Source organism: Mirounga leonina, unplaced genomic scaffold, assembly GCF_011800145.1.
Source record: "Mirounga leonina isolate KUSES-001 unplaced genomic scaffold, KU_Mleo_1.0 Mir_114, whole genome shotgun sequence".
Lineage (NCBI taxonomy): Eukaryota > Metazoa > Chordata > Mammalia > Carnivora > Phocidae > Mirounga > Mirounga leonina.
In genome coordinates, this window is record NW_023270265.1 from 4920047 (window position 1) to 4940195 (window position 20149).

General features: G+C 44.4%; 1 protein-coding gene across 13 annotated transcripts in view; it reads right to left on the reverse strand.

Moving 5' to 3' along the window:
• Positions 1-20149, reverse strand: part of KCNMA1 (potassium calcium-activated channel subfamily M alpha 1) — a 725292-nt gene that overhangs the window by 75334 nt on the left and 629809 nt on the right. For all 13 annotated transcript variants that reach the window (XM_035022513.1, XM_035022505.1, XM_035022592.1 and 10 more), the window contains 2 exons: positions 16438-16531; positions 1426-1549 (listed from right to left, as the gene is read on the reverse strand). In XM_035022513.1, coding sequence (XP_034878404.1) covers positions 1426-1549; positions 16438-16531 — 218 coding nt within the window. The remainder of the gene's footprint in view (positions 1-1425; positions 1550-16437; positions 16532-20149) is intronic.

Consider the following 20149-nt stretch of genomic DNA (forward strand, 5'->3'; position numbering starts at 1 on the left):
GGATTTTGTTTGGATGTCAATTAGCCATACCCTCTTCAGGAATACTGGCAAGCCATTAAAACCCTGGATTCCAGATATGATACCCAGCCCTTTACCTGCCACAGGTGGGTAACACCAGTCTGAGTTTGGATCAACAGGGCAAAAGTGCAATGAATACACCAGGATGTAAATACATGGAGCACCTTCATGATTAGAACCATTTGTGCTCCTGGTAAATTGGACAGTAGCTGTTTCTTGAGAATTCTGACTTTCTGTGCTTTTGTCTGTAACATTCACACCTCTAAGACAGCCTCTAGCACAACACTGTATTGGCTCTTAATTGCTTGATTATAATTAAACTGAGAAAACACACACATACACACATTCAGATAAAACACACGGAAAAATCTAGTGTATTAGATTTTATATATCTCATCTCAGATATATGAGATGAGATTTTATAGATCTCATCTCAAAGCCATTCTGAGGAACTGGGGCAGCCCATTTCTAAGAAGGGCGGCCATGACATCAGAAATGATAGGATTTTCCCGGCTGACACAAAGAAGCAGAGCACAGCAATCTGCGATGAGAAGGCATCTGACCTTCCTGATTATTAATCCATTTTTCATGGATTATTAGCAGGACAATAAACTGTAGGGAACCTGATGTGGGCATTAAAACCTAAAGCTGTTAATAGGACAAGTCCGCAGAGTAGAATGGATTGTTATCTAGGCTGACATTCCTAGCAGAGACCAGAAGAAGCCTACTGCCAGCTACCAAGATGACCCAACCATGAAACAGGGCTCTGAGCCCCCACCTGCCCGAGGTGGACCCATGGCTCATCATTGTCATCATCAGTAAATGCATTTTGCATCATGTGCTAAGAAGGATCCCAAATATGTAAAGCTATTATCTAGAAGAAGACAAGACATTGTTATAAACAAGTAACATTGCTTATTTTATTGGTAGCATTCACATCTCTTCATGGCATTTAGTAATAATAAGAAGAAGAAGAAGTAGGAGGAGGAGGAGGAGGAGGAGTAACTTTATTGAGTCCCCTGTGGGTTTTACTCTTTACTACAATCCTAGGAGTTAGAGTCAGTCTCATCTCATCTTCTTACAGGTAAGAGAACTGAAGTGTAAAGAGGTCAAGCAGAGCCACATCCATAGGAATTATATACATACTGCCTCCCAAGATGTCTTGCACACAGCACATGCCTGCCCCATATTGTAATAAGCCAATAAATACTCAGATTAAAAATTCCATCCTCGGTTCGTATTCTGGTGAGAGTTCTAGCTCCTTCAATCTGAGTCCCAAATTTTAATGATCAAAAATAGTTAGGACCAGGGACTGTGCCTTCACCAGCCGGTTAGGGAAACCTCATTCCTAGCAATGGTAGTTTGGGACCACAGTGGATGGCATAGATTCTGCGGCCTGCCACTCACCAGGATGACTTTCTCTATCTCCTTGGGTGCGCACCAGTGAAACATGCCGGTGGAATCGTACTTCTTCACATTGGAGTCCATGTTGTCAATCTGATCATTGCCAGGAATTAACAAGGGGTCATGCCTGGGGAGAAAAGGACAAGAAAACCTAAGTGGAAAATGTAATAAATTATAAATGGAAAGTGTCCCCTGAGTCACATCTCAGAGTAGATGAAAGATGCAGAGAAAGTGGCTATCACTGAAGGCCATTCTTTTGCTTGCAGAACCCATTCCTTGAAAGACAACTGCCCCAACCACCACCACCACCTGGAAAGGCAGGCGACCTTTTTATCAACTAGTAATTCTGCCTTTCCCTCCTGTTCCCATTTCCCTCAAAATGGCCTTCACGTCATTTTGTGGATTTAGCCTCTTTTTATGGATACCTCTCCCTCCTATTCTCATTTTACCAGCTATCCAATCTCCCCCATGTGTGCATGTATGTGCGAGCGTGCACACACACACACACACTCACACCAAAGAGTTGTTATTAGCATTGGCAATGAAGAGGAAGAAATAGGAATAGAGCCTCATGCTGAATGACTGGCGTGAGGATGGAAAGCCAATTACTTGCTCTTTCTGACTACAACTTCTGACGTGATGCTCTTCGCAGTAAAAGCTTTAACAGGCTGCACTTTAAATATTTTAGCAATTTGCCCAATCAGATTTTGCTCTCCCCGGCTGAAGCCCTTTAAAGATTCAGCAGCATGTCACTTCAGAGCAGATTGACTACCAAATGCCCACATCTGGAATACATGATTTCAATACTAAACAACACCCTCTCTCCTTGCCTTGACAACTGTATTTGCACTCACCGTCCAATGATGGTTTCCCCCACCCCCACTACACCTCCCAACTGCAGCCTTCGTTGGATGAGAGCTCAAGCGCTGACGCATCTTAATAAACTTGTCTTGAATTCACTCTCTTGCCTTGTTTACTGGTGGAAAGGAAAGATGCTGCTACAGAGGCCTCTCCTCCAGTGGGTTGGCAGAGCCTCACCAACAACCTTAGGAATTACAATAAAATCAGGCAGGTCTAACAGGCTCACAGCATAAGAGACATACTCCTACATTTTGGGCCATATCCACTGTCCAGATTCCATCTCTGATAGTGATTCCATATCTCAGTTTTGGGGGAGGTCGTTTTGGTTTCTACAACATTGATCACATATAATTAGGACAAGTCCCAGGCACACATACCTAGCTGTCCTTTCAGGGGAGATATCTTCCCTAAATAATATCACCAATTCAAGATAGAAAATACAAATAGGTTTAAATTCCAAAAACTTATTATAATGTGATTTTCCCTCTTAAATTATCTATTTTAAGCATCACTGGATGACTATTTAGTTTTTAGTATTTCTCCCCCTGACATTTCTCTGATACGTCTCATTTATATGTCCACAACATAGAAAGTGGGACAGGGACTGAGCCTGGGTGGCTCAGTCGTTGAGCACCTGACTTCGGCTCAGGTCATGATCCCAGGGTCCTGGGATCGAGCCCCGCATCGGTGTCCCTGCTCAGTGGGAAGCCTGCTTCTCCCTCTCCCACTCCCCCTGCTTGTGTTCCCTCTCTCACTGTGTCTCTCTCTGTCAAATAAATAAATAAAATCTTAAAAAAAAAAAAAAAAAAGAAAGTGGGACAGGAATCTCTCCTACATGATCCACAGACCTAGAATTAAGCTTTCGGGATATCAGGATATGTATCATGAACACCCGCCACTCCCCCCCAATACTCACTCCACCCCCACTTAAGATGGGAAAACTCTCACTGCATTTATTTATTCCTGAGGATTTGCTTTTAGGTGATACCAAATGGCAAATACTGTGTGAGGCAATTCTGCAAAGTTATCTTCACCAAACATGCTAGATTACTATAGAAACTGTCATATCTAATCTTCAAAGGAGAAAAACAATCCACCTTGGAACAGCATCTCCATAGCTGTTGGGAGGTCTTAAGGTGTTGTAAACCACCAGGCCACCTTTCAAATACTGAACTCGGTCAAAAATGCTAAAATAAAAAGGCAGTTGCTCCTAAGAACTGGTCACAGATCAGGGCAAGAGCAACTTTTGATTTCTTTTTCACCTTTGAAACATCTTTAATAGTTTTTATAGATATCTGTCTGTGATAGGTAGGTGGACAGAAAGCACCAAAGAGAGGAGATTTCAGAAAATAAACAGAATGAACACTTCCCAGCCCTAGAAGAACATATTTTAGTTACAAGAGGATCTCAATAAATTTTCCCTGAAGAAATAGAGCCAACTTCAAATTCTCTTGCCCAGTTTATTGGTTAGAGAGGAAATATTATCTCAAGAAAGTTTGAGACTTGCCCCTAACGTCTCCAACCCTCATCTTAGAAGAGTAAATAACAAGCCTGATGATCAGTTATCCCTCAATGAGAGGAAAAAAAGACAGTTTTTTAATGTCAAGCCTCACTAACTGGGGTGAGGGTCTGGGGAAAGCAGATATAATTTCTTTTTTCTTTTTCTTTTTTTTCTTTTTTATTTTTTTTTAAGATTTTATTTATTTACGTGACACAGAGAGAGAGGGAACACAAGCAGGGGGAGTGGGAGAGGGAGAAGCAGGCTTCCCGGCGAGCAGGGAATCTGACACAGGGCTCGATCCCAGGACCCCAGGATCATGACCTGAGCCAAAGGCAAACGCTTAACGACTGAGCCACCCAGGCACCCCTATAATTTTTTTTTTTTTAAATCTTATTTGTTCTTGAAGTATAGTGGACATACAATGCTATATTGGTTTCAGGTGTAATTTGACATTAGGGTTGCAAGCCATGATTGGCACTGGAATATCCAGAAGCATCTGAGAAGTCTCAGTGGTATGCCATGCTGCACTCTGTACTCCCTACACACGTCTCACCCTGGTCTGGATAATTTAAATGTATTACCCAGGATCGTCCTCAAAGGATCTGAGCTGAGAACCATTAAAAATCTCCCCAAACAAAGATATTTCCTTTTCTGACCAGCCCTGGTACCTGGACGTTGAACTTTGAGTTCTTGTATCATCAAAGCAGCCAATAAACATGAATTTTCTATTTTGATCCAGGAATGGAGGCTACTCTGATGATTAAGATGCAGTCCCTAGTCATAGAGAGGGTCATAATATAGCAAGAGAGAGGAAATGTCAATCAATAGTTGTGATACAGTGTGATGAGTGTTACAGCATATAAGGGTGGCATGAGAATACCAAGAAAGAAGCTGTTAATTGCCTGGTATTTGAGTAATATTAAAGAAGGCTGCCCAGAGAAGGGAACATTTTATCTTATCCCTGAAAGGTGAGGAATCTCAGCATAGTTTAGTGTTGATCCACTAGCAGCCATTAGGATCCACTCAGAGACTTGAAGTCCAAATGAGCCCAAGGATGGCACCCCAAACCATGGCTGGCGATGTTGGCTATGGTATCGTCCAACCTGAGGTATAGAAGACTCAGGCCAGGCACACTAGCTGTCCTCTGATGTGCAATGGTGGTCATCAAATAGAAGATGGAATCCACTGATTGCATATGACTGACTGAGAGCAGGCTAAGAACCATGTGTGGAATTTAGATAGAACAAATATCAAGCTTCCAAACATGAAGAATGTTATAAAAATGGAAGGGGTTCAAAAAAAAATGACATGTTTCCCAAGGCAGTGGATTTCTCATCATTTGAGACATTCCAGAAAAGCTGGGATACAGAGATTTCATTATAAATGTTGGGTGAACCTAGAAGACCTGCTCAGAACAGAAGCACCATTCTCTCACTGAGAAAGAAGTAGCTAGAAGAATTCTGGAAATATTGGGCCACTGCTGGGCATCCCAAGGCCAGAGGGCACTAAGTAACTGAAGAAAGGTTGTTGTTGGAGCGAAGATGGGAGATAAGAAGAAATAAAGACCGAGTTCCATGAAGGACCATGAGTGTTCCTCATCCATTGGGTCCTACCATCTGGAAGGAAGCTTGGAACATGATTCATTCCAACAACACAAGGGTCTGTAACTACTTTGGGCCAGACAGGATGAATTTCTTTTTTTTTAATTTTTTAATTTTTTTTTATTTTTAAAGATTTTATTTATTTATTTGAGACAGAGAGAATGAGAGAGACAGAGAGCACATGAGAGGGGGTAGGGTCAGAGGGAGAAGCAGGCTCCCTGCCGAGCAGGGAGCCCGATGCGGGACTCGATCCAGGGACCCCAGGATCATGACCTGAGCCGAAGGCAGTCGCTTAACCAACTGAGCCACCCAGGCGCCCCAGGATGAATTTCTTTATCATGACTGTTCCTATAGTTATTTCAAGTGGCTTAGATTGGCTTAAACTGCAAAGGTCTCTGACATAGGTGAACAGTAAAAAGCCAGCTGGCCACAGGAACTTCTAAATTGAGGTTGATGGAGTTTACATCAATAAAAGAAAGTTCGAGCATTTGCCACTGAGCACAACAACCAACATTTCTGCGGTCAGGGGAGGCCCAGGGGAAGAACCAGACAGTTTGTTGTATCTGGAAAGGAAGTCCACCAGAAACCTCCCTGAACAAAGAATCCCAGCATCATTTGTTTACAAAATGATTAAGAGAATCACATTCAAATGTTCTCAGACGATTCCTCAAAGACCACTTAGTTGGAACTAAGGAGAGATACTAGATATTGTCTTTCCTGTCTTAATTATTTTATGCATTTCCTCAACTCACAAAGTAATCTCAACTCTCTTAAAATGCACCATAATTGATTTGAGGCTCATTTGTCATTTACCACTGAGCCAATGTGCATGCACTATTTTAAGGTAACAGAAACTCTATGAGCTGAGGTCTTTCTGCTGCATAGCTGCTAAATGAGCATAATTCTGTCCCCACAAAGTCTGAACTTTGTATATCGAAGTCTGAACTCTCAGTATCTCAGGATGCGAGTGGACAATATAGTCTTTAAAGAGGTAATTAATTAAAAAGAGGTCATTAGAATGGGCCCTAATTCAGTATGGCTGCTGAACTTAGAAGAAGAGGAAATTTAGACATAGACATGTAGAGACATGTGAAGACACAGGGATAGACAGCCATCTAGAAACCAAAGAGAGAGACCTGGAACAGAGCCTTCCTTTATTGACTCAGAAGAAACCAACCCTGCTGGCACCTTGATCTTGGACTTCCAACATCCCGAACTGTGAGAAAAATCAATTTCTATTGATTAAGATACCCAGTATATGCTACTTTGTTATGGCAGCCCCAGGAAACTCACACAACAGTCCAACTTGAAAAATGGGCACCATGTAACAGCTATCGGTCTCTAGAAGGGACCCCAGCTGCCCTTCTTGCCCCTCAGTCTCACCTGTTCATTTCAGGGAGAAAAGCATCCTACAACCGGATTAGGAATACAAAGACCAGAAATACACAATATCTTATTCAAAGAGTTTGGGCCAATGCCCCTCCCCTCCTCAGCACCACCCCACCCCAACGTGCATATACAATTAGATGCACTCTTCCCGAGAGGGCACTTCTCTCTAGTCTTTTAACTTGTATCCACATTTTTGGATGGATACCTATGACAACCCAATTCAAAGGAAAGAGGAAGACTGGGCGCCAGAGTAAGTTAACTTACTCATTTGAACCAAGAGTCTTTCTCCAAAGGGGATGTTTTGGGGGTGGAAATCACTGAGGGCAGGAAATAACCTATTTCTTTAGTGACAATATAGCATAGTGACTCCACAACCAAAATATCTGTCTGCAAGTCTTGGTTTATCTACTACTTGCTACATCGTGCCTTGCTTCAGTTTCTTCATCTGTAAAATGAGAGTGTTAATCACCATCATTAAAGGGTTACATGAGTAAAGCTCGTCATGCCCTTAGCATAGAACCTGAGGTAGAGCATGCCCTCCGTAAGTGTTAACTACCATTATTATTATTATCATTCTTTATACTTTGCTAAAAGCCCACTCATGTATCTGTAGCTCTTATGAAAGGAGACAGTAAATGCAGAGCAGTTCAATAATACAAACATGGGGTTACTACAATTATTTCTACTACTGTTGCTACCAGGAATGGATAGCCACCACGAGTTGAAGTGCTACAAATGTTGCAAGGCTGAAACTTTTGCCTCCCTTTTATGATCTACTCATGACTGTAACACTTGCAGGTAATTTCTACTGCTATTACCCATCTGTGTGGTTGGGAAAGAGAGTGGATAAGTAACATGGCTAACGACGCCCAGCCAGTGAGAGGAGAGGCGAGGTTTGACCAGACAGGTCTTGCCTGGAAGCCAATGCTGCTTGGCCCCATCCCACCCCCTCCCATTTGCAGGAGGCAGCTGGATTTTGTTCATTCTCCACTGCAGAGCCCTGAAGCGCAGTGCCCTGAGGTGCAAAGACAGGCAGACCAGCATGGGCTGGGGTGGGGGGCATTCATGAAATGCACAGCTCATGTGAATAATCCGTAGGAAATTACCCCATGAGCCTTTGTCAGGACAATGTGCTAAGGAGAGCCTCAGTGATCAATTAAGCCTGGGAGAGATTTTGCCATGTTCTAGTATGTGAGGGCTCCGTTCAGGAATACCCACATTTTTATAGCAACCGAGGAGCCCCAGTGAGTTAAATTTTTCATATGCTTGCTTCTTGAATCTTAGCTCACACCTCCAAAGTCCACATCTAGAAATTAAGCATGCCTGACTTCAAATAAAGAATAAAAGGTCATTGTTTTGAGGATTTGCAGAGCAAGGAATGCCACTTGCCATCAGTTAATCTGAGGAAGTGAACTAAATGCCCTGTTAGAGCACAAACACAAAAAGCCTGCCTTGAAGACAAGTGCCTAAAGCAAAACCACAAATCCCTTTTCTAGCAAACCTGCTATGGGGAAGCCAGTATTATATTTTAAAGAGCACAGTTCCCCTTACAGGCAAATACAGCAAATCCCAGTGTTTTCTGTGGCAGTGGGTTCAACACTGGCCTTCAGAAATTTACATTAAAGTACAAGTAAACAAACAAACAAAAAAAGGTGTGAAAGAGGGAAGCTACAACATGGTTTTTGAATTGCATCCTTTGCCTGAGCTTCCGGGCCTCATGTCTCATCTCGTAAGGCCTCTCCTGTCATTCCAAGCATCCCCATTAGGTTGAGGCCCACCCTACAGTGGTGTCCCTGGGAAACTGGAGGGCAGATAAAATGTGGGAGAATTTCTCAGCCCTTGGCAGCCTCTTTGTCCCAGTGGCAAAGACTAATTCTATGGAGTATATCTATCACGTCAAGCATCACTGTGGGGCTATGGGGATATTTTTGAGACCTCACTCTTTGTTTCAAATGTTCCTCCTGAAGCTGTCCTCCTCCATAACCAGAGGCAGGAGCTGTTTGCCCTTCCTAGGAACTCCTACAGAAGTGAGAGATGCTCCTTCCGAGATAATAATTTGCATTTTTGTCTCATCCATTAGATGTTGAGCTTCTTGAGGGCAAGGAACTCCTATCTTACTCTCTGGTGAATTTCCAGAATCCAGCAGAGGACACAGTAGATGCTCAATAAACAACCAACTAACGACAAGAGCTGATGAACGATCTCTAGTCTCTGACTCTAATCTCTTGGCTCTTAAACCAGTCAATGGAAACTCACCAGACCTTTTATGGAGACCTGAAAATGTGCCCAGTGATAGCTCATTCACCTTTGATACCTTGTGACAATTAGTTTGCGGAACAACCAAGGTTCTTGCACTGTTTTTCACTTTGCAAGGACTATATTTGAAATAGAGCATCTTGATCTAAAGGGAGACTCTGAAAACATGACTTTAACAGGTCCGGCTGTCAGGAGTGTGCCTCGAGCCAGCTGCTGGAGCTGATCAGCAGGGAGGATCATGTTGGATGGCCAACAGTGGTCAAGACAGGTGTTCTTAATGAAGCAACTATTTAGGGCTCTATTGTCAAGTCTGAACATTTCTGAAAGAAGGGCCGCTATTACATCAAGCTTCATTTGCTGTTCTGACTCATGGAGGAGTAGTTCTCAAAGTGTGACCCCATACCAGCTGCATCAGCATCCCCTGGGAGCTTGAGAGAAATGCAAATTCTCAAGCCCAGCCCAGACCTACTGAATCAAGCTGTTTTAACAAGAGGCTCTAGATGATTTTATGCATGCTCAAGTTTGAGAACCATTTCTATAAAGTGTTGCCCAGATGGAGAAGCTATATGGTTGGAGTCAATTCTACCAGAGCTAGCAACTGTTTGCAACACACAAACTGAAAGGCTATGATTCTTTCGAGCAAGGTCAGGGCCAGAGTGATGCAAGTGAAGGGTCTAGGTGCAGAACTTAGGCAGCACCTCACATGGCTCACCCTAGTCCTGGCCCCCCTGTCCAAATGGAGAGTTATAGGGCTGATGACAAAAGCACATCCAAGTTGCCTACCCTGACTCTCTCTGTGTGACTCTCCAGAACCTGAAGGGTTGTGTCAACACCTGATGGGGTTCCCAACCTGGATGCCACACTAACGCCTCTCTCTTGCTGACCTCCACTCCCATGACTTAATCAGCAAATAAACAAACATAAAAATGCATATTAGGGGCACCTGGGTGCCTCAGTCAGTTAAACGTCTACCTGGTCAAGCATCTGCCTTCGGCTCAGGTCATGATCCCAGGATGCTGGGATCGAGCCCCGCATCTGGCTCCCTGCTCAGCAGGGAGTCTGCTTCTCCTTCTCTCTCGGCCCTACCCCTGCTCGTGCGCTCTCTCTCTCTCCCTGTCTCTCAAATAAATAAATAAAAATCTTTGAAAAAAAAAAAAGGTAAATGAAATATTAGCTCTTATAAAGTACACTTATAATTCAGTTTTCTACCCTCCTTTCTCTTCATTTCCTCTTCTACTCCATAAAAGACAACAAGGCAGTTAGTAACTAAGTCCTTGAATGTAATGCTCAAGAGTGACAGGCTGTGCAAGTGAGTCTCTGGCTGTGCTGAAGAGGGTCTCAGGGGCTCATATTTGGGTTTTCAGCATCATAAATAATCTGCCTCATTCTGGGGTGCATTTCATGTCTGGGCGAATACTACTTCCTGTTATGTTGCAAGGACACTGGCTTTTGGTTCTGGCTCCTACCTTCACTCATCCTTTGACACTGTCCCCACCCTCCTGCGTCTGAGCATCTCTCTTGAGACATAGCAGCCCCATCACCCCATCACCCCCACCCCCACCCCCATCTCCCACCAGATGGCCATCCCTGGAGCCACCTGGACACAACCTTCAGGCCAGGCTCTAGCCACTCTGCCAAAACCAGAGTCCCTTTCACCTTCTCGATCTATCTACTTACATCTTTTTTCCTGCCTAACAAGTCAACAGTCAAGAGCTACTGCCCCTCATACATCACCTCTCGTTAGGCAGCCACCATTCTATAAGGAAGAAGGAAATTACTGCCTTTATGTCTGGGAGACAACCTGGGAGGACTGACATGTTCCTCAGTCCTAGAGGAGAGCGTGCAAGATGCTCTTGAAAGGAGAGGATGGGATAATGACCCTCTGCTGAGCATGCAACTTGTCCAGAGACCTGTGTCAAATCCACCCCAAGCCCTGGTATGATGAGCCCCACTATTTCTTTCTTCTCCAGTCCCGTGGGGGCCTGTCATTTGCTATTTGCTGGTGCATCCAGAGGTGAATTTACTTAGCTAAGCTGTCCCTGCCTTCCTTCTTTATTCTGCCCAGTTGGAAGGAACTGCAAGAGTGGCATTCTGTCCCCAGCTCTGACGGGGCTCAGGACATCTTGCCATTTTCTATTACTAGAACCTTTCAAGTTGGCAGTCCTAACAAAAAGACCCCGTGGTAGGTATGAGGCAAAACAGAGGGATGGGACTTAACAAGCAGATGAGTTTATTTCACTTAATGATCAGTAAATGCCCAAGAGGCTAATCAGTTTTCCTCAAATCCTACTTCCCCTCCTATTCAGGAATCCAACCAATCTCTAATATTTTCTGGGCCTTGTGACATGAAGCTTCCCTCACCATGTTCAATTTCTCTGTTTTCAGTATTGTCAATTATCCTTGCTAGCCTGGCTGGAGACCATCTCTTTGGTAAACACAGTCCTGCACGTGTCCTCATGGCTCATGGCCCCTCTATCTGACTCCAAGTTTCCGAGGTCCTGGAGAAACAGATGGAACATGGACTCATGTCAGGAATGCTGTGTGTCCTTCTTGGGAAGACTGTGGCCCGCTTCTGGCCCACTATTCTACAGCAGACCCTGAGTAGTTTGGCACCCAAAGGACCTTGGCGAAGGCTGGGGCTGGCTGGGCCTTCTTCTCACACCTCTCTATTTATGTAACGTGTGTCTCCACAAGGCTGCCCTGATGGAGGGTTGCTTCTACACCTCTCCTTACACTGCCACCAGTGATCCTCCCAAAACACTGTCTCCTCAAGAACTTGCAAGGGTTTCCCAGTACCTATGACAAGGCAAAGGCAAAGGCCTTCAGGAGTGGGTACAAGAATACTTTCCGATTTCCAAGTCCAGTTATGCCACTCTACGGACCCCTTGCTCCAGCCATACCAAGCCACTTACTACGGCCTGAGCACTCTCCTTCTTTCCTCCACTGGACAGAACAGTGAAAGAATTAATACTATGGGCTTGGAAGCCAAACCACCTGGGTTCAAATCTTCCTCATTGGGTAAGACTCACCAGATCCACCAGACTTTACGTCTCTGTTACTCAGCTTCTTCATCTGTAAAATGGGGGAAAGTGTAATTTCTACTCGTGGAGTTAGAGTTAAGATTCAGTGAGTTCACAGGCATAACACTCTTGGAATGATGCCTGGCACCCAGTAAACAATGAACAAGGGTAGGCATTGATATTACTAGAGAATTCTCCTCATCATCCAGGGCTAGGTTTAAATGAAAGCTCCTTCACAAACCAGCCTCGGCCTCCCAAACCAGAAGTAATGGCAGCCCCCTCTGTTCTCACAGCCCATGCAAGTACATCTCCAAGCTTTTTCTACTTATATATGTAGAAACATATATATATATGTGTGTTTATCATATACACTTGCCCGTCTCCTACATCAAACTGTGATCACTTTGAAGACAGAGACCTACTCTAACCCATCTTACTTTACGTTCCTCAAAGACCTTCTACAACCCCGAATACAGTAGACTTTCAAAAAGCATCTGCCAGATGAGAATTAATCTGAGAAAAGGAATTGAAACAGACAGCTGAAACGCACAGCCTTTTTGGATCCCATTTGAGGATATAGTGTGAGAGTCCAGGCATTTACTCTATACTGTCTACCTGCTGGAGAAATATTCTTAGTGTCCACCAGTGTTTGTGAATACAACTCCTTAAAGGTGGCCATAGAAAGAACTGAAAACGATTGTAAGCCAGACAGGGATGGAGGGAATCCATGAATCCGCTTCAAGTGTAGTCAAAATGGTGTCCAGTGTGCTTTTTCCCCCCCCAGAGAGCCTTTTTAGAGAGCTTTCATAAGATGTTCAGCGGGGTCTGTGAGACCCCCAAGTTAAGAACACTCGACGTGGTTATCCAGAGACAATGTTCTTGCCCTCTACTGCCTTGCAACGGAAGGAAAGCACAGCCACTCCCACAAGGCACAGACTCACCAGCAGGGAGAAGTGGGCAATGAGGGCTTGGTGACTCGAAAGGGAAACGAGGAGAGGTTCCTTAAATCATTCCATGTTAGGAGATCAACAAGGAAGGCAGATAAAGGAACCTGGGAAACTCCGTGGCCTGCTCCTCCTGGGGGGGAGCGGGGGGCGGGTTTGTGAAGCCGAAGGTTATCTGTCATGATACAGGACTTGCTGGCTTGGAACACAGACACTTGCCACTTGGCTCAGTCGGTCTGTGAGAGTTGTTTTCTATCAGGGCGACTAAAAAACCTAGTGCGTCGGGATTCAGACACATAAACGAGGCTGTTCACCTAATGGCTGTGGGGAGAGCTAAGTGACACTGAAAAACCAGGGTGAGTCTGATCCCAGAGCAAAGGGGAGACAAAGACCATGAGTGCAGAGTCCCCGTAGCACTTCCTACTGGCCGATGGTTTGCAGGGAACCCTCGCGCAGGAGCTTGTTTTATTTGCTGAAGGCACAGCGGTAAATTAAAGCCCATCCTAGCCCCGTTCTGGGCTCTCGGGTTTCTCCTGGAGCTATTCCTATCACTGCCCATAGGCCACTAAAACCTTTCCACCTTCAGAATGATTGACTCTGCTCAAACAAGTCAAGCCACAAGCCATGTCGAAAAGCCCACTTCAGATAAGTCATTAGCTTCCTTTATGGATTTTTCAGGTCAGAAGGAATGGGACCTAAGAGTCCTATCTTCTGTAGAGTTGAAAGGGAGTACTGAAAGAGGTGGGGTGACCTGGAGAAGCCACAAGAGACCGCATGAGCCCCTTTCTTCTTCTCAGTCAACAAGAGACGCGTAACAGAATCAGGTCCTGGCCGCCTCCCTGTCTGTGCCAGACATTCAAACCAAGCGAAACCGCCCACGGGTTCTTCATTCACATGCTGGAAGTGAAAGGAAATGGAGGGCTCAGCACCCTGTCTTTGCTTCCACGGCAGAAGACGATGCAGAGCACCTGGGATGTAGAAAGTCACGGTGAAGGAGGAGCGTCGAAGACCCTCTGACTTGTCACGGGACGGCCCGTGCGTGCTGAGCTGTCATCAAGACCGCTGTGGGCAGGTGGGATAAAGCAGTAACTGTGGCCAGAGAGTAGCCCAAAGGCACCAACACCAGGAACCCAAGTTCTGTAGCTTGGCAAGCTTCAGCTCGCCTCCTGACCCACGTTTAGCAATTCTGATGTACCATGGAGCAGACAGCTCCAGCCCGGGATGACTGCTCCCTCAGCCCCTCTCCAACAGGCAATGAAAGCAAGACCCACTTTGAAAATTCTCCCCCATCATGCAAACTGACATAGGCATGCTTTTCAAAAACCCACAGCCAATCTGTTGATCATTACTTATTTACAAAGGCCTTCGGGCAGAAAGTCCTGTAAAAACCATGCTTGATACGGTATACACTAGCTTTTTCTGCTTGTGGAAAAAAAGTCCCCCCAAGGCTACCTCAAACCATCACTTTCTATTGCACATAAAATGTAGTGTGTAACACTAAAGTATTTAATATATATGGTATAATATATCTACAGGAAAGGCATTTGTGTAGAAGTATGTTACCCTGGATTTGGTAATTTGATGTTTTGCTGAAGGCTACGACTTAAAAAAGCTTCCACCTCGTACAGAAGACCTGTCATCTTGGTACCCAAGAGCCAACAGAATAAAGAAGTACCCTTAAGCAGCAAAACTTTGACACAGCTTTGAAGCATATGAAAACAGTATAACGCCTCAGAATTATTATTACTCAAGATCAAAGAAATGAGCCATACTTTACATAGCAAACAGGGACAGGGAATTTGGCTCCAAAGGTTTCAGATTTTTCAGACTTCTCTTTATTTATTTATTTGCTTCTCTAAATTTAGGCAAAAGAAAGCGCCTGGACTTTTTTCTACTTTAAATGGATAAAACTATTAGCATTAGATAAGGCGATTACCGAAAGGTGAGTAAATAGGAAATGAATGCTAGCAATGACAACTGGCATCATAAAAATGAGAAGCTTGGCAGTTGGTGCATTTTATTCCTCCTCATAAACTATAAACAAGCATGTAAATCAGCAATACCCCAGCAAGACTGCGTGAAGGGGCAGGCAGAGGACTGTTCAGGAAACATCTTACAGGAAGAGATGATCATAACGGAAAAGGACATGGGGCTGGGGGAGTCCTCCATGGGAACCTGTGTCCTCAGCCGCAGGGAGAAGGACCGCCCCATCTGTGCCCTAGAAGGGTGGCCATGGAGGGCCAGGGTGACGCGAACGTATGGAGAGAGGGAAGAGCAGGGGGAAATGGCCATCATTTTATTTCAATAATCAAAGGGAGGAGAGCAGCCAATATCAAAAAAAAAAAAAAAAGAAGAAGAAGAAGGAGAAGAAGAAGAAAGAAAAGAAAAAAAGAAAAGAGAAGAGAAGAGAAAAGAAAAAAAAGAAACGAAACATCAAGCATCAAGATGTCAGGTGTTTCTATGGCAGTGATCATTTAGGGATCACTCCTGTTTCATCACCGAGGTGCTAGAGAGTTAGGATGTTAGAGGAAATAAGCACCGGGATTGGCAGATGACTCAAAAACAACCAGGGGAAATGAAAGATGAAGAGGCCCAAAAGAGAAACCTGCAGAACTCTGTTGAAATTTGGTTTCATTTGCCATTTCCAAGACAAAGCCATAGTCAAGATGGATGGATGGATGGATGGAAGGAAGGAAGGAAGGAAGGAAGGAAGGAAGGAAGGAAGGAAGGAAGGAAGTAAAAAAGGGTGGGAGGGAGGGAAAGAAGGAAGGGAGGAAGGGAGGGAAGGAAGGAGGGAGAGAGAGAGAGAGGACACACACACTCTATTTCATAATTAATATTGCTTTTAGCCTGAGCAGAACTGGATTACTTTTGAACTTTGCTTTGGCAAGCCCACAGATTATTAGACTTTTTTATCAGTCAAAATCAATTAACAGAAATTTGATTTCAATCGACAGGATAAAAAGAAGGTAATCTTCAGGTTCATTTTTGATTGTGATGATACATCTCACATATGGCCTTAAGTACAGAAAACAGTCCTCGGAGGGACTCCAGCAGAAAGAGACTTGCCAGAGGCAAACTAACCACCCGCGTCTCTCTGATTGGTTCCTGGCGTCATTAGTGCCACCGCTGTTTAGGAACTACACACAGACAGGACATGGTGACAGCTAAGACTTTAAAGCCTATGTATTTTTCAAACAGCTTTTCAAACTGTTTTTCATGACAGAATTTTTTCAGCTCTATCATTAACTGCTGACAAGCTGACAGAATAAATACTCCAGCCTTTAAGAAGCCACCTAACGATCGGTCCCCTCCCCCGCCTCGTGCGTGCCTTGCCGGGGGAGGGGAGGCGCCGGGCCTGGGCCAGGCGGGGAGGGGGCCCCGAGGGGAGGAGAGGAGATGGAGGGGCGCCCCACATGGGCCCTCGTGGCCCCTCTTCTTACCTCATCAGCTTGGGTGAGGAGCTCGGGGAGTTCCGCATGCCTCCATTCCGCTGCTTTTTTTTGGGGGACAGTGTTGATGGCTGCTCATCTTCAACTGGAAAGACAGGCAGCTCGTGAGATTATGAACAGTTTGAGGGCAGACTGAGAGATACAGGCAAGATATCAAAGGACACACACTCACGGCTCAGTCACTCACTAGGAACTCATGGCTGTCTTTTAGGACCCAGTGACAAAGACCAAATGTGTTAGTCAAAGAGGCCGGCTTAGAAAAGGTGAAATCATCACCTCTTAGCACTCCAGCTTTTGAACATGCACTTGAAACAGACTACACCAGTTTGTAAGTGCCCTGCCATAAGAGAGAAAAGAAATCATGATTTATCTGTATATAAAAAATATACACATATATATATAGCATATATATATATATATATATATGTGGGAACACTCAATCATTATTCTTAGAGTTAATTTCAGTTACTTCGCTGAGTAATCGAATGGGTTTTTCCAAAACCACAATCAGAAATAAAGTTGTATGGGCAACGGCAGCGGAAGAGCTGCCAGCCAGTTGATCCTACAAACGAACCAACTTAGCTGGTGCCTAATCCCTGCACGCCAGAGCGAGAGCCTTGGAGAGAGGCAAGGATCTGAGGCCTTGACAGCCAATGTTTCAATCGGTCAGGACTGGGAACATTGGTGCCTGCTGGCTCAAGAATCCCCAGCCCATCTCAGCTCTGTCCCTGCTGCTCCCTAGAGGGAGAGCATGTTGGGGCGTGCACATGGGATCCTTTCTCCACTCATTAAGACTGGGCTGTGAGGTTGGAGAACCAGGCCGGAGAAGAGCACCCGACTGAAGGAGGAGGTTGCCACTGAGTGATATCTCTGATGATGTGGTGGGGGGCAGGGAGGGAGGGCAGCAGAGGGCATTGGAAACCAAAGGCTGTTTTCCAAATGTCTAAACCACACAGATCGCTAAGCAGTGTGAAGGTTTGCTCACAAACAACACAGCACACTCTACTGCTTTTGCCCAAAGACACCCACTAATAAGCTTTATAGATGTATTAGCTTGCATCATGCTTCTTTTTAAGAGAGCTGCTTGATAATTAGCAGATGCGCACCCAGCCTGTCACCCAAGGGCATCAGCAGCAAAATTCTAGCCCTCCTCTACCCACCCCCACAATTCAGGCTAAAGCTGTAATGTCAAGAAGGAAAAATATAGGATCCTTGGATTCTTAGAGTAGACTGCAACACAGACTGGGAGGAAGCACCCTTGAAACCCGGAATGCACGGCAGTTACCTTAAAGCTAAGAAGAGAAATATTAGCAGTGATGACATCAAAAGAAGCTTGACATATGTTAATGGTGTAAGTCTTATTCGCGGGTGGGGGAGTGGGGAGGAATGTCATCTCAGCTACTTGACATTGCCCAGGAAGACCCATATCCCTATCGGGACATGCATTATATGATACTTCCCTGAAAACCCTAAATAAATTTAGTATGTTACGATACATGGTTCGCAGGGATTCTAATAATCCAACTATCTTCCAAGCCTGCTTCAAAGTACCCCACTTGGTACATTCCCCTATTCCACTGTTAGTCTGGGCTTGTCTATATTCTGGCTGACACGTGGAAAAGGAACAAGAATGCAGTCTGAGGTGAGAGTGATTCCAGAAGCAGCGAAGGCAAGAAGCACCTACAAATGCCCACAGCCCACTCACTCTACCAGCTACTCCCCCGCCCCGTCCCCCCTGAGGCCCAGGCTCAGGCTGCGACCCTATCAGTCACTTAGGGCTCCAGGCAGGAACTATGTGGCTGGGAGGATATCACATCTTATCAGAAATGAGTATCCACAGCAAATCACACAGAGACTAAACAGCACTTAAAAGATTAAAGGAAATAAATACAAGCCACATAAATGGTATTGAAAAAAATCACTTAGAGTTGATATGCATCTCTCGGCAAGCAAACAGGCACTCTGAGCTTGACCTGAATTCATCTTCCTTTCACAGGATAGGGGGCCAGGCATCCCAGGTTAATAATGGGGTAGAAAGGCAATAAGTGAAAGAGAAAGGGGGAGAGAGAGAAAGACAGAGAGAGAGAGAGACAGAGAGACAGAGAGGTATGTGTATAAGTATACTTTTGCATTTTCCCCATCTAAGGATGGGGTAGAACGTTTTGCACTGATTCCACCCATAATACAAGTTCACCTTTTAATATGGACCACTTGCAATTGCTGTATTGTGTTCAGGGTGACCTAGATTAGTTGAGTCACATGACAGACTGGATAACGTGTATGCATGTGAGTGGGTCTAGTTGGGGTGAAAAGTTCTCTCCTCTGTCACACAGGCCTTCTTATGGTTAGAGTGACATACCCAGAAAGGTCTTTTACCCAACCCAGGCTACTATGACTAGCTTTATGCAAGGCCACCAGATGTTGCCATGGTTTTGTCCAATTTATTCAGTGAGTCCATTTCAGTAAGGTCCTGAACAGAAGTCCCACTCACTGGCAGTTCTGTTGGAGTCTTTTGCTTAACTATTGTCTCCGCATTTGCACTGGACCTATAATAAATAACTCTCTTTGGCTAAGTGCCCATTATCCTTGCACCTTGTCACTGTTTGTTTACGTGCCGCGATCTTCACATGGAAGATGTGTAAGTTAATACCTGTTACCCAGCTCCAGGGAGACACTTTGTTCTAGTGCTAAAGTTACCCCTCCTTCTATGCAAGGAAACTATTTATTTTCATTGCAACTCAGAAAGATCATCCATCATAATCATACTGCATTTAAACCGGGATTTGTTCTCTTAAATGAAACTCATGTTCACAGGTTTCCTCCTGCACTCACAGGCCTGGAAATGCAGATCTGTTCCCTGAAGAAATGGGTGGAAAAAATGTCTTCAGCTTAAACATATGAACGTTGTGTAATGGAGACCATTACATATGGCTTAGATCCCACGAGAGAAGCAGTGATAACTTCTTTCTCATAAGTAGGTTATAAACCATATTTAATTATTATCCTTTATAGGGATTCTATCAATTTCTGCATATTTAAAGAAAGCAGACCTAGAAAAACTTTTAGTTAAGCTATAAAATATAATTTTCATTTCATGGCTTCTGTGACTATATGTAAGGAATAAAAATAGAATTAAAAGGGAGACTGAAATTTACGTACTTTCATGAAAGACAAATGTATTGAGGTAATTGGCCACTACCTCATGCCAACGCACATTTATGGGCTCCTACTTAGCCTGCTTTTTGGCTAATTACCATACACCCCTGTCTCCGGCATTTTCACTCGCATCGTGCTGTGGAAGCGCATGAAGATACGATCTTTGAAAGGAACCTGACTTACCAGCTTCTTTAAAACACAAACAAGTTCAGGAATCCAATGTGGAATTTTTATAGGAGCTGAACTCCATCCAGTCTCCAAGTGCTCATAAAATTCAAGGGCTTGTTTTTGCACATCCCTAAGTATAACACTTAATGTGCTGTTGTAACTTCCCAGCGCTCACTTGTCTAATAGGCTCTGAATCTAACAGTTTTACAGTTGGGGAAGACTCAGTGCTAGAAAAATGTCAGGCAAGTCTAATGAGGCTTCAGATCCCTTGGTTTGCGCTAGAGTTTAATTTAAAGTTACAATGATGTTTTAACATGTTTGCTTATACTTGACTAAAGAGGATTCATTATTTCAATGACATAACCTTCAGACAATGTTC